A 23,160-nucleotide genomic window follows, 5' to 3' on the forward strand; every position below is an offset into this window, starting at 1 on the left:
AATTCAAGATTCTTATTCAGTCCATAAACTATTTAGAACTAAATAGAATGTTATGAAAAACAAGTAAAGCGTTGCGTTTATCCTCAAACTTGATCCTTGAACCCTATTGGATAAAATAAAATAATCTCTAAGTAAAATCGTGGATTTCTCAGGATTTTCGGAGAACCTGAGAAAAGCCACTTAAAGCTATTTTCTTCGATTTTAAATACTTATTCACTTTCATATATGACTTTTGATTTTGACATTTAATTATATTAAAACTTTGTAATTTTTCTTGTTTTTAATGCCCTCCCTACAATGTATTCTATTCATTATTATCATTAAATTATACAAAATATAATATAAAGATAAAGCTGTAGATTTTAATTTTTTTAATTGATATTTGCAGTTTTCTATTTTTTTAAGCATATCTACAGTTTTGCTCTATGCTGGAGTTGGCAGCCCTGTTTGTTACTCATTCTGGAATTTCGATAGCTGTCAAAAGTGTCAAAAGTGGCTTTTTGGCGGGAACACGAGAAGTGAAGTTTTGTGATTTGTTTTTTTTTGTCTATTTAGTGTTTCTTCGGGTTTAAATGTGTAATAATGGTGGTTTATTAACTGTTTAATATCTGTGAAAGTGCACAAATGTGGGAAAATGAAACAAAGCCGCTGAACGTAACTTTTCGGGATCCTCCAAAAAGTCCACTAAAAAAATCTATTAATGACCACCATTTTACTGAGATTGTATTTGATCCCATATCATTTTATTTAATATCATCCCAATCTATGAAATGTCTCAAATTAATCATCTTTATTTTATTTCACTCCATATTATCATTTTTCATAACATTATGAATATAAATTAAAATAAGACATGACCTAAAAGTCTTAGTTACCAGGTCATACAATTCCTTAAAAAAACAAATGTTAACTAAAACTGTTTTAGTTCTAAACTAAAAATAAATTTATTGTTGCTAAATTAATTGTAAAATAGATAAAATGCACTACATTTTTAGAGTGTAGTGTTTAAAAATACATCATTTTATATAAATATCACATATTTTTATGTTTAGATATTGTATTGTATTGTCATGTTTAAATGGTGTTACAAAATAAACAATTTAACATTGAATTACCATAGAATACGTGAAATTTATAGTTTAGCTTTATATTAAAGGAAAGATGAACCCTAAAAATCGTATCGCTAAGGCTTGTGATGACAGGCCTTTTGAAGGGTTGATAATAACAAACACTGAACCGCTTAGTTCTCTATCTAGTAGAAGTGCTTGCCCACGTTGCGGCAAGTCAAGAATGTACTTTTGTTATGTTTGCTTTATTCCAGTACCAGCACTTGAAGGAAAAATACCTTACTGTAAAGTTAGTAACTCATAAAACTAATTTCTTGGAAACAATAAATTCAGCTTAATAAATAAGTAATATTTTTGCAGCTACCAATAAAAGTGGATATTATCAAACACAAAGGAGAGATTAATGGTAAAAGCACTGCAGCCCATGCTGCTGTTCTTGCTCCACGGGATGTCACAGTGTACACATATCCAGATATTCCAGATTATCCTACTGATGGAAAGGTTGTTTTGTTGTTTCCTGGAGCTGAGGCAAAATCTGTGCGAGACTTATTCAATCAACAACAAAATCAGCCTTCATACTCAGAAATTATGTTATCACAACTGCCAGTTGGTTACAATGTTGGAACATTAATGAAAAAGATAGTTACAAGAAAAGATAACCATGAAATCTATCATGTCCAAGAATTACCTATAAATCATGTAGTTATTATTGACAGCACCTGGAATCAATGCCGTGGTATATATGCCGATAAAAGAATTCAAAAACTGCCAACCATAGTTTTGCAAAACAGACCATCTCAATTTTGGAGACACCAAAAAGGCAGTCCTAGGTGGTATCTTTCCACAATTGAATCATTACATCAACTTGTGTTAGAATTACATTTGTGTGCATGGGGTCGGAGTGAAAATTACAAATTCCACCTTACAGATTACTATCCTGTGCATAATCCAGATCAAAATCATCCTCAATGTGATCCTTATGTTGGACAATATGACAACTTATTATTCTTTTTTGTTTTTATGTATTCAAAGTTACATGAACTTTATAAACATGAAGATTTGTTAGCCTATAAAAGACCAATGTCTTGATATCCGAAAAATAAACAGGACTTGAAATATTTGTTGATTAAAATAAATTTATTTGACTAAGAAATAAATTTTTACAAAAAAAAAAACATTTTTATTAAATAAAGTTTATACTAACTACTAGATATTTATTACAGACATTGTAATACTCAATTAAAATTTTAGTAAGGCTTTGTCATATATTTTGTACTTAAATGTAAATTTTTACTGTACATTTTAAATGTTATTTTACATTTCAATTGATTATTTATGTTGCCAAACTAATTTTGATAATTAGTTATTATGACCCGATTTCTTATTGCAGGTGAGATAATGTTTTTGTGCAACTAAATATAAACTCTTATGATATTTAAACAAATAATTAGTTAAATAAAATAACAAAATACTCCAGTTTGAGAATTGCAGCCTTAAAGTCTATTTTTCAGCTGTTTATTTAAATTACCTACAGCTTTTGTCTGCTTTAGATAACAAGTTAAAAAAGTATTGAAAAAGTAAAGTTAATAAATAAACTTTAGGCTATGTTTTTTTATAAACAAAACTACTGTTAAATCACTAGAAAATAATCACGGTGACCTATCGTGAATATCTAATATGTAGTATGGAATTCTGTTAATGCCAATTGATAGACACAAAATACACCTTAAAACTATGAACAGAGCTTGCAAGTTATTTTATACCAACAAAAATATAAATCATTCACTTGAAACACTACATATTCTATGACGTAACGGAGAACATGTCATTAGTTAATTTTACCAGATATTATAAAAAATTACATTTGCGTTCTTAATTCAAAACTATTTTTAAATTACCAAAAATAAAATGATGGCGATATGCACCGCCGGTTCGAAAATTATGTGACAAAAATTACAACCATTATAACACATTTATATATTTTTCTATGCATAATTTCACTGCTTCACCCAATCTCAAAGATGAGATTTCTAAAAATATACTGAAATAATCATAAATGTTGATTATACCTGCAAAATTACTTTTGGTGATTGAAATCTAGTGCATTATATTATTTAGTTCCAATAGCACAACACACTTTACCAATTATTGTAATATCATCAATGTCAAATTCATGTTCCAATGCCACAGCACCACCTCATATAAAGCTATGAGGTTTATATTTGTAAGTCTCAAAGTTTACGAAGATCTAACACAAATACACTGCCGTCACTAGCACTGGCTCCCACTTTGGTACCACGAGAATTCCAGCATACTTCAAAAATACCACCAGTACCTTTGTAAGAATGTACAAGGCTTCCAGTTTGTGTTGACCAAATGTGAACACACTTGTCAAAAGAACCGCTTGCCAAAAACTTACCATCAGGAGAGAATGCAACACTGTAAACTGGTTCAGTGTGTTTTGTTAGTGTGTGAATACAGACACCTTTTTCAACATCCCATAAGCGGACGGTTGAATCAAATGATGCACTAGCAAGAATTAAATTCATGTTAGGATTCTGTGTGCCTGGTCCAGTTGGTGACCATTTGATAGTATAAATCTCTTTTGAATGTGCTTGCAAATCATGAACCCAGGTATCTTGCTTCATTGACCAAATTTTAAGAGTCATATCATCAGAACAAGATGCAAGTAGCTGTCCTTGTGGGTCCCATTTTATTGCATTAACCTCATTCTGTAAAAAATACATTTTTAATTATAGTTTCTTTTATTTCTGTCAAAAGCAAACGAGTGCAGGGTCCACAACATACTAAGTGGTATGAGAGATTAAGACGTGAATATTTGCGTCCGCTCTCAGACTCCAAGTCGTCGTGGACTTAAGGATAATAAAGATGCATTCGAATTGAGCGATAGAGTGTGCCAGTGTTCAAATTCCGCGTCAAGGTACCAATATTTCTAATGAAATACGTCCTTAACAAATTTTAATGTTCATGATTGACATGATTCACAGTTCACAATTCAACATTGTGTGATAAAAATCAAATTAGCAAAAATTATAATTTTCGTAATTATTGATGGTAGGGTATCTTGTGAGTCCGCAATGGTGTTTACCACCTGTGTATTTCTGCCATGAAGCAGTAATGAGTTTGGGTTGGAAGGTTGAGGCCATGTCTATGGGCTCTGGTTACCACATTACGCCAGGTAGGCAGTGAGCTCATTCACCCATCTAAGCAATAAAAAAAGTACGTACTTAACTCACACTAATTAATGTATGTGGTTTTTTAACCAAAGGCAATAATAAAATAAACAATAAAATGAATTTTGAAGATTGTACTTACGGTGTGTCCTTGGAAACTTTTAATTGGTTTGTCAGCATTTAATTTACAAACGTGTATACACTGGTCAGTAGAACATGAAGCAAAGGATGTATTTGTCTGCCAGTCTACATCTAGTGCTGGTGCTAAATGGAATGAGAATTGTTGGGTACATTGACCTGTTGAAGCATCCCATATAATCGTTGTTTTATCAACCTAAAATAATTATTATGTCAATTCTAAGCTTATTTTTACATAACTTACTCTAATGTTTTATGATAACTAAAAAACATTTTTTTAATATATAAACTTATAAATCTGTAGTACCCCTGCACTAAGGATGAAATTTCCTCTTTTGTTCCATTTGAGTGCAAATATAGGTCCCTTGTGTTGACCTAAAGTCGATGCTAATGTACCATCTGTAGTCCAAATTCGAGCATAACCATCATATGATCCAGTTGCCAAAAGATTTCCATCGCACTATAATAAAAAGTTAAATATTATTATCATATTATTTCTTTAATTCAACTTGCAATGTCCCTAAATTAATCATATTAAATAAATTAGAAAATAAAAAAAATTTCTTTTTATGCACATCAGAGTGAACAATCTCATGCCCACTTTGTGTAAAATTATTACTGGAGCCCATAGACATCACCCGGTGACTGTAGCCACCTGTGTTGAGGTACAAATCTCGATGGCATTGTGTAATGGCTATTCCACCCCGGAAATCGGAATACATGACTACTTTGCGGCAGAAATAGGCAGGATGGTGACGCTTTCTGTGGGCTCACAACGCATGCTTTTTTTACAAATAAATGAATGAATAAGTATTAATTAAAAAGCTTGTAAACTTACATTCCAGTCCAGTGAAGTGACATCTTTGTTACTTGGTACTTCAGTACCTCCTTTTTGAATACAGTGTCTGAGTACTAGTTGGTTTGGAGTAGTTGTTGGGTTGTCAGACATATCCCAAATTCTGTATAAATTTAAGTAACATTATTATTTTAATTTGCAGTACATAGGTGTACTGGTTATTTTTGTTTGAAAACAATGTAAAAGCTTTCAATTTTACAGCTTAAATTGTTCAATTATTGAATTATTTTAATGTTAAATTACTATTCTACACTAATTAGTATAATAAAAAAATTATTTTAATCAACTTACCTAGCTGTACTATCACCTGATCCACTGGCCAGTAAATCCGTGCTTGGGTTCCATGCACAAATAAATACTTCAGATTCATGACCTCTTAGTACAGTAGCTTTGTTTGCTGGAATTTCAATTGATGTGTCCATGTCCATAGGCACGGGTATGTTTGATGCTGGTGTCTCAGCACTTGCTGCAGCTTGTGCACTGCATGTTGTACCCTTTAAAAATATTTAGAAAATAATACACAGGATCCCTATATCTTTGTGTACATCATAACAAGAGTTGTAGGTGAACCTTAATGTAAATGTAAAATTTAATTTATAGCTAATTTAAAAAATATGCATATCTTTGAACAAGCTCACAGTCCCCTGATATAATATTTGGAGAGCACTGTGTCCCATTCTATGATTGTTGGTGTTTACTAAACTCATGGGTAGAGATGGGGTGTTGCTATTCTAGATTGGTTTCACAAAGCAGAGAATAAATGGGTTTTATTTTTTCACTCATAGTAAAGCAAAGGAAGTTGACAAGTAATCCCAGTTTTCCCAGAAACACAGGATTCAATCAACTAAATCGGCTGTCAGCTCATTTGTTTTGTTATATTACAGGCATTACAAATTTGAAATAATAAAATTTTGTATTATATCTTTTGTTATTTTTTTAGGGACCAGTTGTTACACTGGTGGTAGGACCTCTTCAGAGTCCGCGCGGGTAGGTACCACCACCCTGCCTATTTCTGCCGTGAAGCAGTAATGCGTTTCGTTTTGAAGGGTGGGGCAGCCGTTGTAACTATACTGGAGATCTTAGAACTTATATCTCAAGGTGGGTGGCGCATTTACGTCGTAGATGTCTATGGGCTCCAGTAACCACTTAACACCAGGTGGGCTGTGAGCTCGTCCACCCATCTAAGCAATAAATAAATAAATTTTAGAAAATTATGACAATTGACACATACATACATGCCCATGTTTAAACAGATTAATTCTAAGATCTTGATAATTCTAATCTAGTGTCTTAGTTACTTAGTACTTGTGTCTTTGATGTTTTTAATTGATGATACTACCAAATAAAACTCACATTAGATTCCAAAAATAAATTTTGTATATTAAGCAAAATGTCACTTAAACCAAATAGCCTTTCATCTCTTGATTTGTAAATATAGGGAATTTAAAAGGAAAATTAGGCAACAGACCCAACACAGGGATTAAAGGAGCAAGCAAGAATTCAATCTACTGTTTTATAGAGTGAAGACTACTTTTAGTACCTTTGTACTACTGTACTGTTTTTACTAGTTATATTTTATTTTAATTGTTTGCAATTTTCAATCAGAGATACCCGAGATACTTTAAGTTCTACATTTATGTCAACACTGGAACGTATGTTAATAAAAAAATTATCCAAATGGCCTTGATGGGTTTTCTTCAGGACATGTGTAGTAAGTAATGACTCGGAATAAATCTATTGGTGTTTTTATTTATTACATCTATCTATTTAATTGTAAATTGTGATAATGTATCCTTACCACTACATGATAGTACCACTAATTAGTAATAATGTATTTAAATCACAAATAGCATTACAAACAACAAATAAAAAAAACATACATCAACACCATTTTGTTCGCTTCCAGATCCCTGTTCTGTTTTGGCAGCTTGTTTCTGAGCATTGTGAGCATTTTGTTTAGCTGCTACTACATCTGGAGTAACAGCATCAATCAAGCTGAGGCTTTCTGTGAGACGATTTTCAGTTCCTAGAAGAAAATGTTATAGAATTTAGGCTCTTATTTAGTATTATAAACTGACAGGTAGGCACCAACAACCTCCATGTTCCAGTCCAATAGGTAAGATAATTTCATGTGATGCAAGTAACATTGTTATTTGGCAAATAAGTGTGGAATGATTAACTCATGAATCATAATCATGTTTTGTTACTTACCATTATCGCCTAATGTTATTTCCGCTGCAGTGTATTGTAATCCTTTTTGTATAATATTCAATAATGCTGCTGGAGGAACAAGAGCTCCGTTAATGTTACTTTGTGATATGTGTGATTCAATTCCAAAAGAATATGCTGAATGGTGGAAACCTAGAAAAAAATATTTAATTCATAGGTAGAATTAATATTCCTATTTAATAACAACAAGTACAGGCCTAATTTACATAGTACATATTGTATTATGCCCCTACTACCTATCTTGTATATTCCTGCCATGCAGTCACACATATATTAAGTATGCATAATGGTTTGTAGGGTTATTATTTAATATATGATTACATTTTATAATTTCAATAGAATTTGGACAGTAAATGTGCCTGTAATATTATTGAAAAAATAATGAGCATGGCTGGGGTTACCCACTGGTGGTGGAGTGTCTTCTGAGACCACATAGGTACGTACCACCACTATAAATATATTCCTGTTTCAAAAGCGGGATAGCTGTTTTACTACACAGTGGAGACTCCTCATGTCTTAAGCTAGATTTTGGCATTCAAGCTGTGATGGCTGTGGGTTCAAATAATCACTTAACACCAAGTTTATAACTTTGTGTGTTTTATGTTATCAAATAACAAGTGTGTATTGCAGTATATTGTAAATACATATTAAATTAATTTTTACCAGATCACATTGTTTTGAATTTAATTGTAAGAGTAATTTTAGAAACCTACCAACTTCACAAATTTAAGCCTCCAACCACTTTGAGAGATGGTTGCAGTCTTGTTTAAAGGCTTTACACTATTGAAACAATATAACAAAACAGCTTTACAGTAATAATTAAGGGCGGTGATAGCAGCCCGTGTCAATGACGAGGAACGATTTTTGCATGTACTCCATACATAAATAATAGGATATATTTTAATATTCATTCATGTGATTTTGCAATACACATTTATCAGAACATCTTATACAGTATTTAAAGGGTAAATTATAAACAAGAATTATTGCATTAAATGTGTACAATTCAAAATTCCAGTGTTTCTATAAAACCGATTGATCAACAATGTGACAGGTTGTTTATTTCATAAACTGCCTATATTTTAAGTTTCTATAGCCTATGTATTTTTTGCGGTTTCTGTATTTTGAAATTCTTCAGCCACCATGAGCTTGGTTTCACGAAAAACCAAGCTATTTCAACAATGTATCTATTACTTTACCTGACTCTTGTAAGTAGCGGTACACAAGAAAGTTTACTTCGTCACTAGTAAAACTCATTTTGCATATCAAATGGTAATCACAACAATAACATATTATCAGTAGTAGCCTGTAGTAACTACTTTAGGTCAGTTTAGGTAGTATGTATTTGTAATTTACAGAAATATTATTCGATTTGAAAAATAAACTCGATAGGTTTACATCAAATATAAGTGTATAATCTATGGTAGGTACTCTGAATCACAGATTATTAAACTGAATTTTATGAATGCTAAGTCTATTAAATATAGCTTACTGAATTTGGCCCCTTTTTTTTCGGATTTTTTTGTTTTTAATTATTGAAGTGAAACTTCCTTATCGGCGTTGGAAAAAAATTTACCGTCACATTTTTCGGTTACGCGTCACATTTTTCCGTTACGCGCCATCTGTTTTGTATTCATGTCTATGATAATAAAATCCTTTTGTTTAAACTTTATCTAATTTAACTTTTTTGTATTCATGTCTATGATAATAAAATCCTTTTGTTTAAACTTTATCTAATTTAACTTTATTTAACCAATTTCTAGGAAGTTGCATGTAGATCATTTTTCGAAAAATAAGGCCATAAATAAGTTTCACTTCTTACGTGTGTACACTAGTACACGCACACATTTTTTTGTTCGTGGTTTGTCCGTTAATGTTCGAATGTAAAAATTGTTTGTTTGTCTTTTATTAATTTATAATTAATTGAACAAATGATCACCCTTAAGTTGGCCTCTCTTACTAGATATCTTTATTTTTATCGCTTAGATTAATTAATTTTGATCAACTATCGTTTGTTCGACAAGTATTAGTGATTGCTCGATCATAAGAACAATTAAATTCCCAATTATTAATTATTTTATATCTAATAAGCAAACCATCGCATCGTCTCACGCCACCTTTTTATTAGATACATATATATAGAATACAGATATATAGAATTAGATATTCGTGGAGATAGCAAGGAATCATCTGGACGTACATCAAGCGAACTTCCAGCTAAAATTACTTTGAAAGCTCACATTATGAATGCAATTGATATTGACTCATGTTACCGGTTAGTTAACCTTATTTTATATTATTTTTACGTGTATGTATTTAGAACTAAAAATTATTATTCCATCTAAATTTTCAGATTGTCTGGAGTAGCAGCTTATGATGTCGATCACCAATAGTTGTCGAACAAACGATAATTGATCAAAATTAATTAATCTGAGTTATAAAAATAAAGATACCTAGTGAAGGAGGCCAACTTAACGGTGATCATTTGTTTAATTAATTATAAATAAATAAAAGATGAACAAACAATTTTTGAATTCGAATATTAACGAACAAACGACGAACAAATAATTTAAAATTAAAAAAATCCGAAAGTAAAAAAAGGGTGCTAAATTCACTGAGCCTCATAAATCATAGGTCTTTCAATATTGTAAAGGTTTACCTACTACGATTGTATTTTTTTGTCTCAAATATTAAGTGTGTCTATGTTTCAACTTTCAATGCATAATCTGTTATAATCTATGTTCGACAGTTACGTCAAAAGTGTTAGTGAAATCATTGTGAATTATTTTGGATTTTCTAGAATTAATACATTTGCTGAGAACGAAGGTAAAATCTTTGAAATTAATGCGATTCATTCACATTTCTCTTTCATACTTATTGCAAAAACAGAGATTTTGCTTTGTTCTGTATATGATTTTGACGCCATTTTGTAGCGCCGGCTGATTTCTAGAATTATAAATTTGCGATTTTTAGCCTTTGTAAGATTGAGTATTTGTAGTTTACAGTTAACCAGAAAAAAAACCTGCGCTGCGAAGCAAGCTCCAAAAACGCATTTATTATAAAGTTCATTAATTCGCAAATTCAATAGATAAAAAATATAGTTCTATTGAAATTGTAAGTCATTGAAGAGTTTGTCTACATACTATAAATAATTAGAATGTTGATGTGTGATATATGCAGGGTGGCCCAATTTTAGTAAGATAAAATCCAAGAGATTTATAGGTAAAATAGGAATTACTTAAAATCCATGTAGTATTATTACCATAGTACTTTATGTCTTATCAGGGAAAATATGAAAAATATTCATGTTACAATATTATTATATTTTTGAAGGTATATTTGTGGTATTGAGTAAAAACAAATCAATATGGTATTAAATTGTTTTTATAACACATTCTTCTCTTACGTGAAGCAAGCCTTAATGTAGAAATTAAGATAACTTAATGTCAATTTAACATTGCAGTCTTTTGCATTACTTCAATACTGTACAATTTGTTTGTAAAAGCAATGTTAAACATAAATAGTATTATAAAATTTGTTTAGGACTAGTAAATATAAAACATATGGGCATACACAAAGAAAGAAGCAGAAAATTATGTTTTGGGAATAATTGCAATTATTTTCAATCAGTAAAAGCAACTGTAATGAGCACCATTCTAGAGTTCGTAATGAGAATATACTGGCTTATGATAAAATGGGATCATTATTCATTTACTAAATTAAGCATAAATACTTATTGATTAAGATGGGAATATTTTGTGAACTCGTAATTTAAGGCAAGACTATTAGGGAGCACTTCCTCTCACTCTCTTGAGGCACCGTATTTTAGTTGATTCTTAATTTGGTGACGGAATGCAATGCAATAAATTTACTGATGTGGTGTCTTTTAATCAAAATGCAAGTTTTGAAATGAAACATTTTGGTGTTTCTTTAAACCATTATATCCATCAACTGTTTCATTTATTTTTGGAAAGAATACATCTCTTTTAGAACAAAATTGTAGCTAAATGAATAATATTTCTTAACTGGTATTTACAAATAATAACTACTTACAATAAAAGTAAAAAGAAGAAATATTTAATAAATAAAATTATCAGAGGAAAAGAAAAACTTGTCTTGGATTCATCAAAATATATGATATTTTGCATATCCATAATATAACAAAGTTTATAATGGGAAATAATTTTGTCCAATGTTGTGTTGTTTCTTTAAATAACTAAGTAAAGAAAAAGTAAATTTAAACAAAATTACAGGTAATGCAATGAGACAGCGTTTCAAATAATGACTATAACCATGAAAGAACAAGACCAGATGCCTGGGGAGGTAAAAATATTATTTCATTTAAATGTAAAGTTATACATTTTATTAATTAACAATTTTTGAATAATTTGTTGTAAAATTAGATTAGACGCACCATAATTTATATTAAATCTGTCAGAGGTAGGCAATATAAGGCAATACAGATAGTATGACCTCTAGTCTCTAGTTATATAAATATTAATTTTAGACTCTTATGGCTGACTTTTAATATTTTTTTGTAATTTTCTGTTAATAACTAGTGAAATTCAGCGACGGCGGGTGATTGTTTAATAAATCTATAAAAAAAACCTATCATTCTCCTGTTGGTAAAAAGTCTAGGTCCAGTATAGATTTTGAACAAAATTGGACAAAAGACGTGCAAGTGCATAGTTGTATGAATTTTTTTCTTGCTCTTATCCTACTATGTGGGATCATTCTGGCATATCGTACGTCATGTTTGCACTCACACAATTCATCTGAGTCTTTTTAGGATGCCCCTCCTCATAGCTGTATGAATATAAATATATTAAATATCCAATTGTATGTCTTAAGTTAAGACGTCAGATTAAGACGACTGGAATCTAGCATCAATGTCGCTATCCACGCGCAGAGGACAGGAGTGAATGGAAGAACATAGTCCTAACAAAAGTCCTCTGTAAAGGTCACGACCCTCAGCACTGAGGAATACGACGCACGGAGGAGGGATGTCTTAAGTTATAATCTCATACGGTTACAGATGTTACGTGATAATTTATATAAACTAATCAAATTTTATATTATTTAGATGGCATTCCCTGAGGCGAAATTAAAGGCACTGGAAGACAAACTTTCACATCCCCGTTGGGTTGTACCAGTGCTGCCAGAACAAGAATTGGAAGCTCTTCTAGTCGCTGCAACAGAACTAGCTGCAAAAGGTTTAATTTTTTTTCTTTTCACTATTAAACTGAGAATCCTTGATGCTATTAACATATCTAGCTATCAAGTGGAAACTCATAAGTTCGTTCCGTTGAACTATTGTTACTGTTTCCACGAGGAAGGAGACCTTTACTATAAAGAGATGTCATCATTTGTTCATAGTCAAAGTCTCCTCATCCACCAAACCCAAATTTTCCAAGATTTCAAGTTAAAGAACATCGAGCCAAATATATCAAGCAACCAATAAAGTAGAAAGCAGGAACATTAAACTTAGAGAACAAATTATTAAATAATTTCGAGGAAAAATTATTAAATTTGCGTTAGAGAGGACTCATGGCAATGGGCTCTGATGACCACTGAACACCAAGTGGGCCATGAGCTCATTCACACACGTAAGCAATAGAAGAAAACAGAGCATGTGGTGAGAATTGCATTGAATAGTGAATTGGATCCCGCGCTTTTTGGATGGACGGAGCATCCTTTTTTATCTCTACCTAAACGTTGGTAGCCCAAAGGGCTATTCTAACTACAGGCGGACGAGTAGTTGAGCTAACGGGCTTAACCTAAGAGAATTTGCTAACAATAGCCCTAGCAAGACCAGTGCTTCGCAGAATCTACCACCGGATCGAAATTACGACCCACTGAGAAGATCGGACGAGAAACGCACGCAGTGATTTGTCATGGACTAGTTCGCTAGACGAATTCTTCGTCGTAGTTAACGAGTTCGACGGAAACTTTATGAAAACACCTTAAATGTGTTAATTGCAAAAGCAAACTACATATATACCTTCTCTAAAACGCGAAAATTTCACTGGTTGGAAAAATATACTTCAAGAATTCCATAATTAGTCAATCAACTCCATAGAGATGTTTGTGTAGGAAAGATTTGAAAGGACTATTTATTATACTTCTTTAATCACAAATTTCGTCAAAACTACACTTTAGACAAATATTAATAAAGAGAAAACAATATTTATCTATTCTCAATTTGACAGACATTTTTTTTTTTTTTAATTTTTTAAAAAGTACATGTTATTGAAATGAAAGATTAATTCATTTGAATTCAAACCTGTCTCTTAATTTGTAGGTTTGATAATTATTATCAGATAGAGAGTGTAATACAAATTATTTGCTTAACAGGAGAAGATGTACACAATGCGGCGTGTCAGAAATTTTACACTGATGCTCTCACAATATCTTTTACAAAGATATTAACAGATGATGCAGTATCATCGTGGAAAAATAATATACAACAGTGTGTAAGATCCAACTGTGAGAAGCTAGTCAAGTTGTGTGCTCTTAAACTTGATGATCCCAGATTTTTGCATCTATTGACTATGACATTAAACCCCAGTAACAAGTAAGATTTTTATTTCATAAATTATGAAAAAAACTCATTCCTGAAATAAGTGTTTTTTAATTGCCATACTGTCATACTGATTCATAGGTATAGAATCGGTGTTAAGAGGTTAACCGAACCCAAAAAGATAAACGATTCACCTACCCGTCAAACTGGAAAATTTGAATTCTTCAAGGTTGCAATATGTAAATAGAGATGCCAAAGCCGAAAAGGGATTGATGTACTAACATTAACTAAGCCGAAAGCACTGTTTGCAGAGCGTAATTATCCTAGTAGTGCTTGAACATCAAGTAATAGTAGTGTATTAATGTTGTCCAGCGTCTTGTACAAACCTATCACATATATAATATGATTTACTTGTTGCAATTACTCTAAACATTAATCTCAAAAATATTTCATACATAAAAGATATTTTCTTTAAAATATAAGTTCCTAATAATAAGTTTAATATAAGTAATAATATGGCTTAAGTGCTCATTTAACAACATGAGAATATTCACTAGATTAAAAGATTTCAGCTTAGTACAAATATGTATGTTTTTTTAAGATCTTTCTTTTTAAGAGTTTTCGTCTTCAATTAGACTTAAAGGTAGAGAGTTTTCTATGCAAAATAGGCGGTATTCAGACCCCATAATCATATTGTAAAGCATGTTTAGTACTTACTATGCCTGGTTAACTAGTCATCCGATCCTGCTGTGGTTGGTTTGAGTTTTGTAAAATCTTAATACACATAACATGTGGTCACAAACTGCTTCTATTGTGAACAATAATGCTTTTAATAATACATGCCAACAGAAAATAAAAGGATGGCAGTTGTTGGTTAATTCTACCCAAAACCATATTAATTTATTACTTTATTTAAGAAAATTATATTACTAAAAATATTCTCAGGTTTCATATGTTCAATGCATCGCGAACGAGCGAGGGCCTTTCGGTGACATCAAATACCACTGGTACAGGTCAAGGGCCTTCTCAAGACATAGAAATTTTTGCTAGGTCTCATGATCATCGTACTCCTAGGGGGTGGCTGGTCCATCTAATTAATGTGTAAGTAGTAAGCGCAAGCAGCTTTAATAAAAAATGGAACAAATCAATTATTAAAAGAATAGAAAAGTTTTAGAGGTTTTGTTTAAATTTTTATAGGTTTGGTCAAGCAGGCGGCTTTGTGAAATTAAGGGAGAGGTTTGAAGAGATAATGGGTTTTCAAAAGTCTGATCTCAATTCATCTATGAATACAGAAGAAAAGGTATTGTCTGAGATGATGGAAAAAGAAAGTGATGAGAGCAAGACATCTAACACCAATTGTATTGAACCAGTTCTTGTTATTGGGGAAAACAGTGATGTAAGTACTAATTTAAAATTATTTTAAAATCACTAGTAATATTCGGTCGTACATAGCTAGCTGTAACTGTTGCTAAGTCCTTAGCAGTAGGCAGCGGCCTGGCAGAATCCCTGGTATTGTTGACGTCTATAAGCCATGGTGATTACTTACAAACAGATAAGGGCTGTATGTTCTTTGTACTATAAAGGAAATAAAATAAAAAATGTGTGTGTGTCCGCTCCGACGCACGACTGGAGTTTACTGGATATAAAAAATTAAACGAAACAATACGAGAAATAGTTCTATATTACGACAACACGATACACTACAGATTATTAACAAATTAACGAGACACAAAACAAACGACTAACAAATATATGAAAATACAATAATGAGAGAAACGCGCGATCAGTACGAGGCTTTGTGGCGGACTGCCGGCGCAGCAGCCCGGCGTCACCTGCAATAACGCGGCCGCGCGTTGGCTCCTGATTGGCGCGCGCACGCATCACGCAATCAGGAGCCAATCAGGCGCATAACGCATTTCGTGTGACATGCTAGTACGATTTTGGTCCCCATAATTTTCATACCCCGGGCCTATATATGTAAATCGATTCTAAAGGAGTAAACTCCAAAAAACTGCCCACAAAAATAACCAAATATCCTTAAAAAACATATTATAGCTTTACACTGTATGCTTATAACTCGTCACTGTGATTTACGCCAAAAAAATCGTGATTGTAAAATTAAAATTATTATTTAAATTAAAAAACGATAATGTGACCTGTACCTGATGTATGTATGGAAATAACATACAAAAATTTAAAAAGGAAGCTGCATCACATTTTGTTCCACAGCATATTCCTGTTATAGTCTATATATTTTTTATTATATTGCTAAAATGCATGAACGAGCTCATGGCCTACCTGCCGTGAGTTACCGGAGCCCATAGACATCAACGAAATAAATGCCGCCACCCACCTTAAGACATGAGTTCTAAGCCTCAGTTTTTTTTACAGTAAAACAGCTGTCCCACCCTTTAAACCGAAGCGCATTACTTATTCACGACAGAAATGGGCAGGGTGGTTGTACCTACAATATATAAAACTGTTGAAATGTGAACATTTTTTTATGTTGTTATCTTTTTTATTTCCTCTTAATTTTCAGTCAATGACACAGTCTCGTAACGACCAACCTTCATCATTAGAACAGTCTACAACTGAAACAAGAGTCACAGAGGTCTGGCATTTATTACGCCCTCTTGGTGTCTGTCATGATCTTCTCACTGCACATACTGTTACAACATACTTATTACCTGTGCTTGTAAGTATTACAAATGAGCTCATTGAGCTTAGTGTCTGATTTGTATGGGCTCAAGGTTAACAACCTTGCCAACATTAAAAACCAAACCACAGCATAGTCAATTGGTTATGGGTATACCAAGCTTCTTACTTATTTGGCAATAAGGAGATTAGACTTTTGGATGGTAGAATCTGGGGATGCTTGTGACATGACTTAGGCTGGCTCTAGATATGTTAAGGGTCTTATCTCCAATCTTTTTCTGATTTGTTCTGTTACTTTCCATATCGACGCTTGAAAGCCAAACGTGACTAAGCGACAATAACTGCTTTGTACATAAATGATAGGCAATAACCATATTCGATGTGCAAAAAAAAAAAATTTCTAGATCTATTAAAATCATTTCAATCCTACAGCTAGATTCGTTAAAATATAATTTTTTTCAGGTATTTTAACTTTAAATAAAAGGTCTACTGTAAAGTTCACGCATTGTCGCTTAGTCACGTTTGCCTTTCAAGCGTAGATATGTTTGCCTCATTGCCTAGAAGTCTTATCAATAGTAGTGGCAGATTTTTCAGCATTAAAAAAAATCCTCAGTCTTTGAGAATCATTCCCAAGACAATAATGTAAAAACTTTCCTATATCAATACCGCCTTAGAATTACACTATTTGTAGATTTTTGTGAAGCAATATTTATTTATTTTAGGAATGCATACCAACGTTGTTAGAAAGTTTATCCGACGAAGAATTGAAGAAGGAAGCGCGAGGTAGTGAAAATAAGACTGATACCGTTTCCTGTTTGATTAGGGCTTGTAAATATGTTTCTGCAAAAACACCACAACATCATAGTCTTCTTAAGTGTAAGTATTTAATGTGTTTAGTAATTTATTATGTTTTATCATTTTGAAATTAGAAATGAATTAATGAATAAGAATTTTAGTACATTAATAGCATAATATGCTGTGTAACTATCGCCGACATACACTTTTTAAGTATTGTGAATATTAGAATTATTAAATTTTACCATTAAAGAATAAGTATTTTATGTTTTTGTACTTTGAATGATTGTTTAAAATTTGTATGACTACTGAAAGCTATAAACAATATCCCCGTTCTAGATTAATTTGGGACATTTAATAAAACTGTAAATAGGACATAGTTGAAACAATATCGAATATTTAACGCTTTCTGTAAATAACGCTTCTTTCATGTTTTAACATCCAAAGCATGCTAAATACACATTTATTAATACATACATAATCTGTACGCGTCCAACACCGTCTGATCAACGCATATCCACAGTAGCTACACATTCAATTTGATTACCACTCATTATAGTATTGCCGATGTGAATCGTCAGCCAGCAGTTATAGTTCTGCAAGGAGTATTGTTCATCCACGTGTATGAATCAGTTGCACACCCTGTAGCTGCCAAGGGGCGCAGCTTAATTCCGCCCCTCGGCTGCTACATTGTATGCTACTGAATTCCTTTCGTCTCTTCGATGCACCATATATTAATGTGGTACCTGTACATCAGCTTCTTTGCATGATGGTAATCTTAAGTCATTCACCACTTTTAGATTAAAATATGTCTGCTGATGTATAATTTGTTTAGATAATAATAGTGCTAATTTTTGTCTGTTTTGATGAATTTCTATTTAAACTAAAATAAATACACATTTGGTGTTGTATTGTAGTTTTGGATAAGAAAACTACTAATTACAAGGATAGAATATACTAATGTGTTAGTCATAATAAATTCGAAGTGAATAGGCATAACATAATTTCGTAAACTCAGCTAATCATGTTCATACCTGAGTTAAAGATAAACCTTACTAGTATTGGCAAATTATAAGTAATCTTTTGGATTATGATAACTTGTATTTAACCAGTTACAGTGCCTCACTGCCAATGATTGTATCAGAAATTTTCAATCCCGCTCGTTGTATACTTTATTCATTGATATACCAAACCGATTTTAAAAATTAGTGATATTTCGACACTGTTTGAAATTAGAAAAGAATTCAAAACATAGTTGAAACTAAAGAATACTTTACGATAATTATGATAATTCGTACTAAAATTACGAGGATGTACTCTTTATTTCTTTTACTGTTGTACTTTCAATGGTTTCTATATCAGATACATACAATTTTTTTTATTTTCAGCTCTTGAAATGTTTCGATTGAAAATGATATTGAGGTTATTACAAATGTCCTCATTTAATGGCAAAATGTCAGCACTGAATGAAATTAATCAACTTATAAGTACTTTTTCACAACAACCAAAACCAGAGTGGCTCACACCTGCTGTCATAACGGTAAGATTGTTAACAGTTTTTGTTATTGAATACATAATGCAAATGTGCATTGCAAATATGATCTTAAAATAATAATGTGTTTATTTTGATTACCTTCCATAATGAGTTCTCGTAAAGCACTTGTTCTGATGATGATAATGTTTACGAAAATAAATAGGCTTAGTCAAGAATATCATATAATTAAGAAATAATTTAAATCTACTCATAAACTCAAAATGCAGTTGTTCAACATTGTTCTTTTTAATAATCCCTTAAAGTCCATTTTAATGGTATGATTAATCAAAAACATGCACATAATTTACAATCTTATTTTCCAAAATTGAATTCGGCAAATAAATTTTACCATATCATGAATCCATTGTAACTGTTGATTGAATGTTTCAGAATTGGATTCGTGAGAACAAAGTAGTGGACATTGTGCTTCGTGATTCACTTCATCAACCTCAATATGTGGACAGATTAGAGAAAATGCTAAGGTTTATGATCAAAGAAAATTCGTTAACCACAGAAGACTTGGACGCTATTTGGAAGGCGCAGCACGGGAAACATGAAGCTATCGTGAAAAACCTGCACGATTTACTGTCGAAGTTAGCGTGGGATTTTACCCCTGACCAATTAGACCATCTTTTCGACTGTTTTAAGGTTTGTTATTTTTTATATAGATTTTGTTAATTTTTTCAATATTTGATAAAATTATCTAGTCTAATTATTCGAACAGCAACGCCATCGAATTTTAATTATACTGTCTTAGGAAAAATCTGTCATGTTTGTTCTTATGTTCCTTCTGTTGTCTCTGAACAACGGCATTAACTTTGTGGTATTTTTGGGCTCCAAAAACTTCATAAGTTAAAGTATCATGTATTGAGATTGTCTATCCATCTTCAACAACAACAATAAAGCTACAACTTAAATAAAATCCACTCTTTGCACCGCCTGTTATATTCTCACTTTTATGTATATCGTGAATCCGTTAAATTAAGGCGTGGAACCAACGATTACGATGTTTTTACTTTATTACTGTTTGACGAAATATGCTGAACGATAAATTATGTTTCGGCTTGTGAAACTGTGTGAAATGGTATTTAATTATTGTGTTTCTGTTTCCAAAACCAACTATAGACAGTTTCTGATTTACTGATTAACTTTAAACAAATTCACAGGCTAGTTGGGCTTCATCAAGTAAAAAACAAAGTGACAAATTGTTAGAGGTAATAAGAAGGCTTGCTGAAGATGATAAAGATGGAGTAATGGCGAACAAGGTTTGTATAAAAACCAAATATGCAAATGTATACAAGTCATGAAGAAGTCAACGACCTAAGGGATAAGACGCCCGATGTACTCTTATTATGCGATGCCACTATGTCACAGTTCAGATCCTGGAGTTACAATGTTTTCGATTGTAATGTGAATTTAACTTATGTTCACAAATGACTTCCCCAATGATGGAATATCGTCATGTGACACATATGAAATCACCAAAAATTTTAATTTGCATAATTATACACACCTATCAAAGAGAGCACTGACCTGGAAAGTGTCTGGTAAAAGGAAGAGAGGCCGCCCCAGAACAACTTGGCGTCGCTCGGTGGAGCAGGAGCTAGGGGTCTTGGGCATGACGTGGGAGGAGCTAGAACAGACTGCCCAAGACCGATACAAATGGAAAAATTTGATTCGAGCCCTACACCCCAGCAGAGGGTAATAGGAAAGCATGATGATGATGATGATGATAATTATCATAGAACTGAGACATAGATCTTAAGTCTCAGGTGTCATAACGTTGTGCTGTTTATGAGCTTCTTAACCACATAACACCAAATAGGCCAGCTGCTCTTTTTTTCTCTACCTAATCGTTGGTAGCGTAAGGCCCTATTCGAACTTCGCGCGGACCAGTAGGTGAGCTCACGGCCACGACCTGAGAAATATTGCGAACATTTGCTCCAGCAAGAGCAATACATCGCTGAATCTACTACCGGATCGAAATCACGAACCACTGAGAAGATCCGGCCATGAACCCTTTCACCCATCTATCATGATTTTTTTGTTTTTTTTTTCATTGCAGGTTTTAGTACTTTTTTGGAACTTGGCACACTCCGATGAGGTATGCACAGAAATAATTGACGTGGCCCTTGCTAATCTAATCAAAATACTCGACTACAGTTGTAGTCAAGATCGCGATGCACAGAAAACTCTGTGGCTAAATAAGTAAGAGCCATAACTGTTTCAAATAATTTTCTCGCATATCGTTATAATCTGTCCTTAAAATTAGTAAATTTCGTACTTTTGAAGGTGCGTAGAAGAGTTAAAAACAAACGAAAAATGGGTGCTTCCTGCGCTTAAGATGATGAAAGAAATCTGTTGTTTATACGAAGCGGGCGGAGGTACGGGCGTGCGACCTAATCTTACGAGACAGGAACTGATCGACCGGCTACAAACACAGCACTCCCTTGTCATATTGGTTACAAACTCTCTTACAAGTTATATGGATGGAGTTCGTAATAAACTTGCAGGTCAGTATAGTATAGAGTTTTTTTATTTTTTATTGCTTAGATGTGTGGACGAGCTCACAGCCCACCTGGTGTTAAGTGGTTACTGGAGCCCATAGACATTTACAACGTAAATGCGCCACCCACCCCGCCTGCGGGATTCAAACACCAGTGCATCGCTAGATACGAATGCACCGGACGTCTTATCCTTTAGCCACGACGACTTTAATTTAATTTATTACTGGTGGTAAGACCTCTTGTGAGTCCGCACGGGTAGGTACCACCGCCCTGCCTATTTCCGCCGTGAAGCAGTAATGCGTTTCGGTCTGAAGGGTAGGGCAGCCGTTGTAACTATACTTGAGATCTTAGAACTTATATATCAAGGTGGGTGGCGCATTTACGTTATAGATGTCCGGCTCCAGTAACCACTTAACACCAGGTGGGCTGTGAGCTCGTCCACCCACCTAACCAATAAAAAAAAATCGGAAAAAAGAAAATGAAATCAATTTTAAATTTTTTTAGTTGATGGTGTTATCGATTGGGAGAATTGGTTACCCGATGGAAGATATCCACACGCAGCTCAGGTTCATGAACGACTTAGTTTTTTGCGGTTCTTATTGAAAGATGGTCAATTGTGGCTTTGTGCTGAACAGGTATGTTTTAAATCATCTATATTCATAGAAATCAAATTAACCTGCAGTTTCCAATGCCTTACGTTTTTTTCAGGCAAAACAGATTTGGGTATGTTTAGCGGAAAGGCCAGCGCACCTTGGAGACCGTGAAGCCTGTTTTCGATGGTTCAGTAAACTCATGGGAGAGGAACCTGATTTGGATCCAAATATCAACTTGCATTTTTTTCGACGTAACATTATGACTTTACCGCCTAATTTATTAACCCATGCCGGTATTAAATGTTTTGAGAGGCAAGTTGGTTCTTTCATACAATTAAATCAAATTACATAGTTACGAATAATACAGATGTGAGATATTTCAATTTATTTCTAGGTTTTTTAAAGCTGTGAATGCCAAAGAAGGTAAACTTAGGATTAAACGTAGAAGTTTTCAACTCAACGACGCTGATCTCATAGGAATAGATTATTTATGGAGAGTAAGTAATCTGAATAATTGTAAATAATTATGAACATTGTCACTGTCAAACCAAAATCTGCTATGTGCAAAAACTCTATTTTTAATTAACGAGTTAAAACATTTTCGTATAAAATGTTATATGAAAGTGAATTTTTAAGAACTATATCAAATGAAAGCTATAGATAAGTATTAATGCTATAGACACATAACAGTTTTTTTTATACGGAGGGCTGTGAACTATACGAAAAGGTCAAAAAGTAAAAATCTCAAAAAGTACACATAGCAGATTTTGGTCTGGACAATGACGACATAGAGAATTTGTTTAATGTCGATTTAATGTTGTAGGTGATAACGGAATGCGACGACGACATATCGGCGCGCGGCATAGAGCTGTTGCGGGAAGTGTGCACGTGCGTGGGGCCGCAGCTGTCGCCGGCGATGCACCACGAGTCATTCCTAACGCAGTGCTGCGCACGAACGCAACGGCTCCAACGGGAAATGGAACAGCAAGAAGGTTTCTGCAGATACTTTTAATATACTACGTGAACTTTTTTTTTATAGCTTAGATGTGTGGACGAGATCACAGCCCACCTG

The 23,160-nt window shown here is 33.1% G+C and overlaps 4 protein-coding genes and 1 non-coding gene across 8 annotated transcripts in view; 4 read left to right on the plus strand and 1 right to left on the minus strand.

The window, feature by feature from the left end:
* LOC101743353 (TAR DNA-binding protein 43) overlaps positions 1 to 23,160 on the plus strand; it is a 490,523-nt gene that overhangs the window by 107,657 nt on the left and 359,706 nt on the right. The window lies entirely within an intron of this gene.
* On the plus strand, positions 885 to 2,242 carry LOC101745710 (tRNA-uridine aminocarboxypropyltransferase 1). The gene is made up of 2 exons (XM_004924615.3): positions 885 to 1,356; positions 1,428 to 2,242. The coding sequence occupies exons 1-2, from the start codon at positions 1,162 to 1,164 to the stop codon at positions 2,154 to 2,156; spliced, it is 924 nt and encodes a 307-aa protein (XP_004924672.1). The 5' UTR covers positions 885 to 1,161; the 3' UTR covers positions 2,157 to 2,242.
* Positions 2,184 to 8,938, minus strand: LOC101745860 (F-box-like/WD repeat-containing protein TBL1XR1). The gene is made up of 8 exons (XM_004924616.5): positions 8,684 to 8,938; positions 7,467 to 7,616; positions 7,136 to 7,281; positions 5,547 to 5,749; positions 5,238 to 5,358; positions 4,707 to 4,859; positions 4,404 to 4,595; positions 2,184 to 3,799 (listed from the first exon to the last, which is right to left on the minus strand). Exons 1-8 carry the CDS (start codon positions 8,739 to 8,741, stop codon positions 3,299 to 3,301), a joined length of 1,524 nt encoding a protein of 507 aa, XP_004924673.1. The 5' UTR covers positions 8,742 to 8,938; the 3' UTR covers positions 2,184 to 3,298.
* Positions 10,197 to 23,160, plus strand: part of LOC101738334 (probable ubiquitin carboxyl-terminal hydrolase FAF-X) — a 32,497-nt gene continuing 19,533 nt past the window's right edge. For all 4 annotated transcript variants that reach the window (XM_038015730.2, XM_038015731.2, XM_038015732.2 and 1 more), the window contains exons 1-17: positions 10,197 to 10,310; positions 11,738 to 11,807; positions 12,568 to 12,697; positions 13,839 to 14,058; positions 14,950 to 15,105; positions 15,202 to 15,400; positions 16,544 to 16,699; positions 17,382 to 17,535; positions 18,843 to 18,994; positions 19,379 to 19,636; positions 20,155 to 20,253; positions 21,054 to 21,196; positions 21,281 to 21,501; positions 22,000 to 22,130; positions 22,204 to 22,400; positions 22,483 to 22,585; positions 22,912 to 23,080. In XM_038015730.2, coding sequence (XP_037871658.1) covers positions 11,766 to 11,807; positions 12,568 to 12,697; positions 13,839 to 14,058; positions 14,950 to 15,105; positions 15,202 to 15,400; positions 16,544 to 16,699; positions 17,382 to 17,535; positions 18,843 to 18,994; positions 19,379 to 19,636; positions 20,155 to 20,253; positions 21,054 to 21,196; positions 21,281 to 21,501; positions 22,000 to 22,130; positions 22,204 to 22,400; positions 22,483 to 22,585; positions 22,912 to 23,080 — 2,530 coding nt within the window. In that variant the 5' untranslated portion in view covers positions 10,197 to 10,310; positions 11,738 to 11,765. The remainder of the gene's footprint in view (positions 10,311 to 11,737; positions 11,808 to 12,567; positions 12,698 to 13,838; positions 14,059 to 14,949; positions 15,106 to 15,201; positions 15,401 to 16,543; positions 16,700 to 17,381; positions 17,536 to 18,842; positions 18,995 to 19,378; positions 19,637 to 20,154; positions 20,254 to 21,053; positions 21,197 to 21,280; positions 21,502 to 21,999; positions 22,131 to 22,203; positions 22,401 to 22,482; positions 22,586 to 22,911; positions 23,081 to 23,160) is intronic.
* Positions 18,084 to 18,160, plus strand: Mir2756 (microRNA mir-2756). Its single transcript, NR_107324.1, has one exon. It is a non-coding gene; the product is annotated as a microRNA mir-2756 (primary transcript).

Source organism: Bombyx mori, chromosome 15, assembly GCF_030269925.1.
Source record: "Bombyx mori chromosome 15, ASM3026992v2".
Taxonomy (NCBI): domain Eukaryota; kingdom Metazoa; phylum Arthropoda; class Insecta; order Lepidoptera; family Bombycidae; genus Bombyx; species Bombyx mori.